At 34.3% G+C, this 11,842-nt stretch overlaps 2 protein-coding genes across 2 annotated transcripts; both read left to right on the forward strand.

Annotated features, from left to right (window-relative positions):
• Positions 1 to 1,781: 1,781 nt before the first annotated feature.
• On the forward strand, positions 1,782 to 3,000 carry PAAG_09100 (type-2 proteins geranylgeranyltransferase subunit beta; the record flags this gene model as incomplete). The annotated part of the gene is made up of 4 exons (XM_015846733.1): positions 1,782 to 1,889; positions 2,004 to 2,289; positions 2,365 to 2,816; positions 2,875 to 3,000. 4 exons carry the CDS (start codon positions 1,782 to 1,784, stop codon positions 2,998 to 3,000), a joined length of 972 nt encoding a protein of 323 aa, XP_015702007.1.
• Positions 3,001 to 4,048: 1,048 nt separating this feature from the next.
• Positions 4,049 to 5,926, forward strand: PAAG_09101 (hypothetical protein; the record flags this gene model as incomplete). The annotated part of the gene is made up of 1 exon (XM_002788950.1): positions 4,049 to 5,926. The coding sequence occupies one exon, from the start codon at positions 4,049 to 4,051 to the stop codon at positions 5,924 to 5,926; it is 1,878 nt and encodes a 625-aa protein (XP_002788996.1).
• Positions 5,927 to 11,842: the final 5,916 nt, after the last annotated feature.

Here is an 11,842-nt window from a genome sequence, read left to right on the forward strand (position 1 = left end):
CTAAAAAAAAAGACTATATAAACAGAGTCTTCTTCAAACTCATCTTTAGAACTTATCTTAGTATTCACTCAGATAGCTTATTGAGTTAGCAATTGAACATCTATTCATCTGTATTTAAATTAAAGATATGATAGAAGATAATTTAGTTATAATAATATAAATATTGATTATTCAAAGAACATGATTACTTCTTGCAATCAAATAATATGTCTGTAAAATCTTCTGATTTTGTTGCAAAAAAAGTCTTTTTTTATAGAATTGATATTTTTGTTTTAATTTTTTCATGAATATAATCACTTTCTCACAATAAATAATATTTCTTTAATATATTTTAATTTTTAATATAAAAAAAATATATTTAAAGAAAATCTAGTTGAACTCATTCAATTGTCTTTGACACAATGAAATTTCAAATAAAAATGTGTTTTTATTGCAAAAATATACTGTCCAGGCTATAACCTGTAAAATAGTTGGTTTTCCATTGGTGGGAGGACTGGTTAGCAACAGCAACTGATATACGCGTACATCACGTGAGGTGGTGCGGCTTCCAGGCGGTCATGCCAAACAAAATATAATCAATATATCTCTCTCTCTCTTATCCTCCTACTGAATCTGAATATCTCAAATTGGGCAAGCGGCTCTTTTGTATCTCTCAGACTTTCTTTCTCCCATGGTACAACTTTCAAGGTATAAGTAATTCAAAGGTTCCTCCAACTAACAGATTTAATGAATATTACCGCGAAGACCCTTGTCATGATAGCTAAGGCAGCGACTTAAAATGGGCATCAAGAACTTGCGCCTTCCAATTGAATGGTAACTATGCTCTAACCGTGCCCGCGTGCACTCACCATTAGTGAGTGCGCCCCACTGTAAAGAAAATATCACTGTAATGAAAATATCTTTCTTGTATATTCATCATCAATCTTCAAAAATTAATAATCACTGTCATGGCTCAACTAGAGTCAGGATGACAACAAGGGAACAGCTTCAATTCATCAATCTAACTAGGCAGCTGCGACGAGAATACTAGAATGTGGAATGAACGAGCAGCCGAATATATAGAGGTGGTTGGGGATCGGGTCGGATCAACCTTCAGAGCGAATGTGATTGGGGATCGGAGCGGATCAACATGAACAACTGAATATGGTTGAGGTCGGAACGGATCAACCTTTAGAGCGTCGCGGGGCGGATCAACCTTAATCCATATACAAGCAGCCGCGCCGTAACAGTTAACTGCTCATTATTTGGTGAATAGACACTGAATTGTCAAAAACAGTCACAGGCAGGTGCAGATAGAGAGGGTCCTCAGTATCAAGGATGCCAATTGCAAGATCAAGCATCATAAGGAAGAGGAATTAATAAGAGAGGGGAATAGAGCCCTATGATCAGTTGAGATCAAAGTCTTTAAATTTAATGCCAACCAACCACGACATGATGTTATTACTGAATCTCAATCTATCAGAGATTCTACATGCTCTAATGAGTATATGGATAATCTTTATATTATAGATAGGCATAGTGTTGACCATTAATTAATTTTTGAAGATTGGTGACCCTAGAAGATTTTCATTACAGTGGGGCGCACTCACTAATGGTGAGTGCGCGTGGCACGGTTAATATGGGGGTGGCGTAAATGAAACAATTCATTTTCACACCCATTCCCGTAGCCCATCGATTTTGGATTTGAAAGCTTCCAAACCCCTTCATTGGATCAATTTCACAATCGTTTTTTCTGCCGTCTGACAATCACCTTTAGATTTGATCTTTCATCGTTTCCATTGATGTCTCTAATTTCAGGTCCAGGTAGAGGGGGCGCAGCAGGAGCAGACTCTACCGGGGAGGAGCTTTTTGTCCAGAAGCATGTGGACTATGTCAAACGCCTTGATACTGTGCGTGTACCTCTCGAGATCCATACCGCGCCTAGCTTTTAAGGCTTGACTAGCTTTGTTTCCTCCGTCTTTTAAAATGGATGGTGTATTGATGAGTAACAATGGCCTCCCCAGCGGAAAGATGAGTTGGAATACTGGCTCACAGAACATATGCGTCTGAATGGAGTCTACTGGGGTCTGACTGCTCTCCACTTACTTGGCCATCCCGAGGCATTACCCCGCGACGAGACCATCGCTTTCATTCTAAGCTGCCAACATGACAACGGCGGATTTGGTGCCGCTCCGGGTCATGATGCTCACATGCTATACACTGTCAGTGCTGTTCAGATCCTCGTGACAATTGATGCAGTCGACGAATTGGATAAGCAGAACCGAGGCGGGAGGCAGAAAGTGGGGTCGTGTATGCATATTGTGGCTTAAATTTCCTACTGTCCTGTGGTTGTGGTAGATTATACCCTAACTTGACCTTGAATAGATATTGCGAACCTCCAAGACCGTGCGACGGGTACCTTTAATGGCGATGAATGGGGGGAGACTGATACACGATTCCTCTATGGCGCACTCAACGCCTTGTCTTTATTAGGCCTATTATCTCTTGTTGATGTTCCTAAAGCTGTATCGTACGTGCAGTCATGTGCGAATTTTGATGGTGGGTTTGGAGTTCACCCTGGGGCCGAGTCCCATGCTGGGCAGATATTTACTTGCGTTGGGGCCTTGGCGATCGCCGATCGTCTTGATTTGATTGACACGGACAGACTTGCAAGCTGGCTAAGTGAGAGACAGCTGGACAACGGTGGGCTTAATGGGCGCCCGGAGAAGCTAGAGGATGTCTGCTACAGCTGGTGGGTTGCGAGCAGCCTAGCTATGATTGGAAGGCTCCATTGGATCAATGGAGAAAAACTGGCAGCTTTCATTCTTCGGTGTCAGGTATTAGACCATCCATACTGACTGAAAGATGCGAAATTCGTTGACGGAATGGGAATAGGATACAGATGGTGGCGGGATTGCAGATCGACCGGGCGATATGGTTGATGTATTCCATACAGTCTTCGGCATCGCTGGTCTGAGTTTACTGAACTATCCTGGTCTCAGGGAGGTCGATCCGATCTAGTGGGTTCTTTCAACGACTACCTCCTTTTTCTTTTTTCCTTTGGATTTTTGGAAACTCAGCTGACGGATGCAAAGTTGCATGCCCAAGGAGGTCACAAGCAAGGTGCTGAGGAAATAACGCTGTGGTATATGGAAAACATGTTGTGGCTTCTTGAATAAAGGATATCTTGCTGATGAAGGGCTTAATACGTATTCTCGAGCGCCCCTTTTCCCAATGCCCATAGACCTTCAATTCCCGCTCCATCCCTTCCCTACTTTCGTTTACAACACCAATTCATGTCAAGTTTACCTCCTACAATCAAGTAACCCTTGGCCTAATATATGGTGGACAACGGGATACGAGGCGAGAGAGGAACAGTATCTAGGAGATCTCTTATTTTGTTTCTAGTGACCTGGAACCTCCTCACTTTGTGGTTATAAAAACCAGAGAACACAACCTGTAAAATCTTAATTTTTATGCATTTAATTGTACAGGGATAAAGAGATGTCCACAAATGCTATTCCATATGAGAATGGTCCTTGTTGATCTTTTCTAATTGATGATGAACTAATAGTTGATATCTTCGGTTTTCTACGTCCAACTTCTGGTTGAAGCTGCCTTTTCTGCTGTTCTCTACCCCTTTTTCTCTACCTTATTCGTCGTACCACGTTATTACCACAACTCTACCTGCTATAGCAGGCGTACGGCCAATGCGATACGTTTCTGTTTTGCTCTGTAATAGCCCCTGCCTCTCCTGGCTGTTGCTGTTATTGCTGTTGCTGCTGCCCTTTCTCACGTCAAAACATCACAACCTTGACGTGTGTTTCGTCAACTCCTCAACCTCACTTCATCCCTCTTCCGTCGCCCCCAGCCCGCAGGGAGAGAGACCTGTTCTGTTGTTCATTTCTATCACTGAAGTGCATCTATATCTCTCAATTGCTTCTTCTGTGCTCCTTGCCCCATTGTTCTGCCTCTGACACCTCTGTTGCTGCGTGCCTTTTTCTCACTGCCCCTGTTGTCATTATCTGTGTTCTCATTCACACATTTCGAGAACCATCTTCTGGCGATCATGCCTTCTACTGTTCTCAAATGCATTATATGCCCCAAGAAGCCCAATTTCAGTGATGTGTCCCACCTCCTGACCCACATCAGCTCCAAGGGGCATCTCTCCCACTCTTTCAAGCTCCAAGTGAGAAGCCACCAGGAGCCTGAAGCTGGTGAGCTGCTAGGAGCCTACGACCAATGGTACAGGGAGCATAACCTTGCAGGACTGCTCTCTGACCGTATGCTCACCAAGGAAGCCAAAAGAGGCAACACTAATTCAGCTTTTGGAAATGTTTCCTCATCCCGCAGAAACTTAAAGCCTAAAGAAGATAGCTTCGCTCCCAAATCTTCTGAACAGCCGGCCAACCCTCTCCCCGACTACCTAGATCCTCGGATGTCTCTTCCATACGTTACTGTAGACAGCCACACCCGCTCCCAAGAAGTCTCTCGGCTTGGCATTTCCACAAACGCAGTTTCCATTAAACCCCCTCACCCACGTACACAGCTGTGGCCTACATGCCAACTCAAATCGTCGCTACCATCTACGACTGATAACGTAAATGGGTGGAAGCCATTATCCGACTCCTGTGTATCCGAAGAGACTAGCCCTCTCGTCCAACGTAAAAGAGGTCGGGCTGACCAGGTTGATAATACTGGCATTTCATCTCTTCACAGACCCGGTCGTCCATTTACCCCTGATCCTTTTGTGGATAACCGCTCCCTGGAATATGCTGATGAAGATGACGAGGAATCGCCAACCAAGAGTGAAGAAGCCACCAGACTGAAAGGAATATTGTGGCCTGGTATGGATATTTTTGACTCAGCCACAGAGCAGATGAGGAAGAAGCGCAACCAGAAAAAGGACGGGAGCACTTTGAAAGAGATGGAAAAGACATCTGAAAACGTTGAGGCAACAGAGCTCGTTTTCTCTCCAGGAGGAACATTACGACGCGAGCGTCCAATATCAGGAAATGTCGAAGAGGACAACAGTCCTCTCAAGGGTGAAACCCCCATTCCTAAGCGTCGTGTGACACGTACGAGACGACTTCCACTTCCCCAGTCGAGCACCAACCTTTTCAATTTAAGAGGCCAAAGGAAGAATCATGTTAAGGGAGATCATCGTCGCCACACCGATTCTTTAGAGGAGCTATCTAGACAGACATTACCTCTTCTTGAAGGATCTCCTACCAATCTCCGCCTTCAGTTCTTTGGTAACCATTGTGCCACGGGTGATGAGGATTTGAAGTTGACATTTACCGACTATGACCAAAAGTCACGTCGTCGCTTTGCGATTTTCAACGACAATAACGATCAGATGCACTCCACCTTTAGGGAGGCCATGTCCCGTGAAGCAACAGCTACAGCGAATGCGACTAATGTTGGACACGATGCCAAGCCCTCTCTTGGTACCTTTACAGGTCCTAAATCGGCCTTCCATAAGCCTGGCGTTTCGGACAACTTTCAATTTCATGTTTCCAAGTCCTATACTCATAACCGATCCACCTCCATGCCGGAATTTTTTATCGGGAAGGAGAATATTGAGCCAATAATGAACTCGGGTGGAAGGGTGGACCCCCCGGTTGAACATGGCAGCTGGCCTGGACAGCACAGCGTCGAAGAAGGCCAGTACTCGAACCAATACTTCTATGGTTCAGTTGCACAACCTGATTTTGGGGCATTTGCCGAAAATGATTCATTTGGGTTCTCATGCAACCCTTTGTCATATTCTTACCGGCATGGTCAACCTCACGATGGGGTGAACAATGCCACCCCTCGGTCCTGTGATGCATATGTTAGGTGTGAGAAGGCTAAAGCAAACAGTGTGGTATCTCCAGATAGGACGGTATCCGAAGTTGATAGAGAGGAATATCACAACATGTATCTTGATAGCCTGGCAAGGTAAATCCCAACAGGTAAACTGGCATATCTGCCTTCCTGATCAGATTTATCTTGACTCGGGTTATATTTGCGACGCTTGGACTGCAATAGGCCAATATCAGAGATTTCAAGGCCACACGGAAGGGGGCAATTTGAACGGCTTTCAGCAAAAGCTGCTTCTCTTATTAACATTCAATATGGATATATCCCTTTAGTATCCAGAACCTTCCCTTTATTCTTATCTTCTATTCCCCTGTTGAGCTTTTACAAATGGCGTATTTGCTTGCATGTTAGAACTCCATGGAACATTTCCCCTTATTAGTCTTTTACCAGGTCTGGAGGAAAAAGGAGGAAGTTGTCCGCTGCCTAACACAAGGCATGAATTAGAATTGTAGTTTATAATTATTGATACGGCTGATATCAACTCGATATCCACTTCCACTTGATTTTCGCTATCTTATTTATGTCCCTTCCCCTTGTGTATACATCCACACCGGTTCTGGTACTCCAGTCCAAGTAGCGGTGTAAAGGAGCCTGGCTAAAGAAATGAGTTCATTAACTAACGTAATCAATCATCTACCGGATCATACCTATCAGATCACCATTCTATTTGACAAAATTTCAAATTAAGCAACAACCACAAGGAATTATATATAGAAATTATATAGAATAGACACTTAGATCTGTTGACATTGTTTAATATTATGTTCAGGTGTATTACACTTGCTGCAGGTTGAGGGCCTTCACTTCTAATCCCTGGGTTCAAATTCTCAACCCATTTCTCTGTATATTGATCAGATTTCTAAGGTCTAGCAGTCCTACTAATGCATATTGAACTGTTAGAATTTCTTTCTTAGCTATATAAAACACGATTTCTCTCTCTTTCACTTCTACCTGACATTGGCACTCAGCTTTGTGTTTTTCTTTGCTAATATAATAGCATTATACATGATCAGCTGATATTTCTTCACTAGTTGATCAAAAGCTTCATTGATAGAACTAGGAAAAATATTTATATAACATTTAATCATGCTATGCTCTAGCTTCAACTAAGTCACATTGTGAGAATTTTTAAATATTCAGAGAAGTAGAAATTTATACACTAACTTAGAGAAGAAAGAAGTATAAAATTGAATATGAAGTTGAATAAAAATTTTATCTGAATTTTATGACACTAGATTTATAACTTTGAATTTATTTCTTATAGTAATATACTTCATGATTTTATGTCTAGCTGCTATATAGCTATTTAGAAATTTTTTCTTCTTAATATGATTAATTTTCAATTTTATACTTTACTTTATCTTCTTGTCATATGTTTTCTTCAATGATGAAAAGCTGCTTAGATTTAGTAACTGCATTATATGAGAGAAATAAGAAGATATATATAATATTATAATATTATAATTCAAATAAAATTTTTTAAATTTAATTATAATATAATTATTATATTAATTTAAAATTAATAATCTCTTTCTATGAATTATATAAGTCTTAAGTAGATCTATTGAATTTATAATTATATTAAATCAAGCTTGTTTATAATTAAACTCTTTTCACTAACATCAATTGTTTAATTTTTTAATAGTTGCTCATATCATAAAAAATAATGACACTTATTCTTATATGTAATCATGAGAGATAGAGATTAATCTATAATATTGACTTTATCAATCATAGTTACTCTATGATATTAAAACTCTCTATACTAGTATCATTTCAAAATCTAATATTTGAGATTAACATAGATCAGCACTTCTTAAAAATCAATTTTTTAACATTAGCACTTTCTGAAAAATAGAATCAGCACTTTATAAAAATTTAGATCACTGCATTACTAGTTTTTTATTCTATAAAATATTATAGATAAAATCTATTACTACTCATTCATATATATAAACACTCTGAATCTTTGAAGGTTCTTCAAGAGATTCAGTAATTAGCTACTATTTAATTTAATATATACATTTTATTCATTGCTATTTTTTTTTTTTTTCATAGCACTTACAATGTCTATATATCTACTCTTTTACAATTCTAGTTATAGAGTTTCTCATATTTTCTTTTGATATTTAGTTCATTCATCTTAGTATTCTTATAGTTTTTAATTACTCTAAGAGAGATTGCTTATTAAGTCTATAACAATAAGTCTGAAATATAATTTATGAATCAATATCTCATATATAATATTCAATGATAAAATAAATATAAAAGAAATCTTCTATAAATAATTATTAAGTCTAATTTCAGAAAGAAATACTGAAGTACTTCTTATATCAGTTGGTAAAAAGATTTATATAATTCAATATGAATAAAAACATCAAGAGATATATGAAAAGATTCTTGAACTACAATAATAAGTTAATATATTTAGTGTAAACTTCAAATTTCTTGAAGCAAGCAGCATGAAGTAGAGTCATTAGATCATACTACTAATATCAATTTCACTTCTTTCAAGTCTTATTCTACATCAATTCAAAAACTCTTAAATGAGTTTAAGATAAAAAGTTTTAAGAATCTAGATGATTTTATTTTTTCAAGTCTTATCTTTTATATATATTAAAGATATTACTTTGAAAATGATGATGAATACAAGATTCTAGAAGCAGTAATAAATTTTAATATTAAATTATAATAGAAATGATAATAATACTACATTAAATTGAAGATATCAATTATCTAAAATAAATTCTATAACTAAATTTATAGTAAAATCATTGACCCAGATAAGACAAGTCAGAACTATAAGTTGAAGTATCAGACATTGAGATAATCTGAAGATTAAACTGTTCATAACTTTGTGTTCACTCTTCAGTCAATTGAGAATCATCTTATTAAAAAATATAATAATTATTAGTAAAAGATCTATCTATTTGACAAAATTTTATTTTTTCTTTAAATAAAATTTGAGAGGTATATTATTAAACTATGTAATTATTTCTATAATACTTTTATCACAAAACTAAGTATTGTGAAGAGTAATATTTCAAAAACTATCATATCAGTAAGTGCAACTACATAATAAAAGAGCACTACTCACAGAAAAGATTCACATGATGATACATCAATAGCACTCAAGAAGAAAAGCTGAAAATGCAAGAAGTACTCAGTCATCTGATGTGATGTTCACTGAAGCTTTACATATTTCAATATAGACTACAAGACTCAGAAGAACAAGCTCTCTGAAGACAAATTCTTAACTTCAAAGTTTTCATCAAAACTCTCTTTCAAATCAAATTTTAAAAAGGTAAAAAATAAATAAAAAGTATTATTCATAATGTAATGACAACTTTTAATATATTCAAAAGTTAATTATCACTAAGTCTATTCTTTCTTCTTTTTATTCAAATTTAAATACTCACAGAAGATATATCAATTCTTACTTTTATTGATTCTGAAGTTCAAATAAGTTTTATCAGTAAATTCTGAGTCAAATTATATAAATTATAATTAACAAAGTATATATCATATAGAATAAAAAAATTTGATGATTATCAATCATACTTATTCAAAATTATTAATATAAAGATAGAAGTTTTAAATAGTAAATAATCTATAATCAGAGAACTCTACTTCTTTTATATTATTAAACTTTCAGACTATAATATAATACTAGAATTTTTATAATTCAAACAACTTAATTCTCTTCTTGATTAAAAAGATAAAGAATTCTATTTCTATTAAAAATAAAATAATCAAAAGATAGCTCTGAGTATAATAGATACTGCTAATAAATTACTTACTGATGCTTCTGACTATGTACTTACAATAGTATCTGTCTCAATTTCACAGGCTTCTAAGTCTTTTTCTAAAATTTTAACATTTTAAAAATAACTTATTTGCAAATATAGCTTTTATCAATAATCTGTCTGGCTATGTCTGATTATATAAATATTTTTTCTTTGAAGAGATTGTGTCTAATGCATCTGTATCTGATGCATAGTACTCAATTAATTTTAAAAAAGAAGTCAGATTCTTATTTATATTTATTTATAATTTCTCTGAAACAGAGCTAAAAATTCTTCAAAACTACTTGAATAGTATATTGAAATAAGACTGAATATCTTCTTTTCAGAGCTTTGTAAATACTTTTATTCTTTTTATTTTAAAGAAAAATAAAGATCTATAACTCTGTATAAACTATATAGATCTGAATCATCTCATAATCAAAAATAAATATTTATTATCTCTTGTGAGTGAGATATTAAATAGATTTTCTAAAGTACAAATCTTCTCTAAGATTAATTTTAAAGATGCTTATCATAGAATATATATTCAGCATAGTGATAAATGAAAAATAGTATTCTATATATAACATAATTATTTTGAGTACAATGTTATATTTTTTGAGCTCACAAATACCTCTGTCATTTTTTAAGTATATATAAACTACACTTTAGCAGATCTTCTTGACATATAATGTGTAATTTATCTAGATAACATTCTTATCTATTTAAATTTAATAAATAAGTATAAAATATATATACAAAAGATATTTGAGTAACTAGATTATAAGAATCTATTTGCAAAGCATATTAAATATAAGTTTATTAAAAATAAAACCTTCTTTCTAAAATTCAATGTTGAATCTTAGAGTATTGAAATAAAATCACATCAAGTGATAGTCATTACAGAATGATCAGTCTCAACTAATGTTAAAAAAGTTTAGACTTTATTAATATTTACAAACTTCTATTATCACTTCATTAAAAACTACTTTAAAATTATAAGATTTCTCTTTGATATCATAATGATTTTAAAGAAAGAAAAGTAAAAGTCACAGTTTATATAAATAAAAAATGCATAATACATCTTTGATAATCTAAAAGAACACTTTATACAAACTTCTTTACTCATTTATTTTGACTCAAGCTGAGAAATTTAGATTGAATCTGATATCTCTACAGTAATAGTAACTGTTATTATCTCTCAAAAATAAGATAATAATTAATGATATTCAATTTTATTCTGATTTTATAAACTTCTATATATAGAAATATAATATAATATTCATGATAAGAAACTTTCTGCAATTGTAATATTTTTTAAGAATTGACATCATTATCTAAAAGAAAGTTAACACTCAGTTCTTATCTATTCTGATCATATTATTCTTCAGTATTTTATAATAACTAAAATACTGAATTGATATCAGTCTAAATGAGTAAAAGTATTATTAGTATAAAACTTCATTGTGCATCACTACTCAGATAAATAAAACTCAGCTGATGAACTCAGTCACTGTGTAAATTATATTGACTCTTTTCATAATGAGATTATATTTTCTATCTTGTAACAGAAGCTTTATTACAATATCAAACAGAGTTAAGAATTTAACTTTCACAAAAAATCTACAACTCTCATTAACTATATATAAGTATATAATAAAGAGCATACACTATATGTGAAATCTTTTAAAATTAATGCTCTGAGATTTAAATTTCTCTCAAACTATACTCTGAGTGCAGATTCTCTATTATTACTATATCAGATGCTAATTCACAAGCTTATATCACACTCATTAAAATTAATTAATATGCTGATTATAAAACTCTTAAGAAAGAGAAATATAGTTTTAAAAAAAATATCTTAAAAATTGAGATATTTTTAAACTGCTGATTAACATTACTATAGTCTTCAAATTAACATATATAGATATATCAGAGTTTCTCATCTCTTTTTTTATTAATATATAGAACTTAGATTTCTTTGCAATAGCAAAGAAGTAGAAGATAAGAGATAAATATATTATTTTAAATAGTGATATATTGTAAATTATCTCAAAAAATAGTCTACTTCAAATAAATAATAGAGTCTATATTCTGCTGCAACAAGTGCTAATCAAAGAAATAATTCATATTAATTATAATAACTCACAAGAGAATTATTTTAACATCAATCAATTTATGATAAATTATTATTATAAACTTTATTACTAATC

This window comes from Paracoccidioides lutzii (genome assembly GCF_000150705.2).
Source record: "Paracoccidioides lutzii Pb01 unplaced genomic scaffold supercont2.80, whole genome shotgun sequence".
NCBI lineage: Eukaryota > Fungi > Ascomycota > Eurotiomycetes > Onygenales > Ajellomycetaceae > Paracoccidioides > Paracoccidioides lutzii.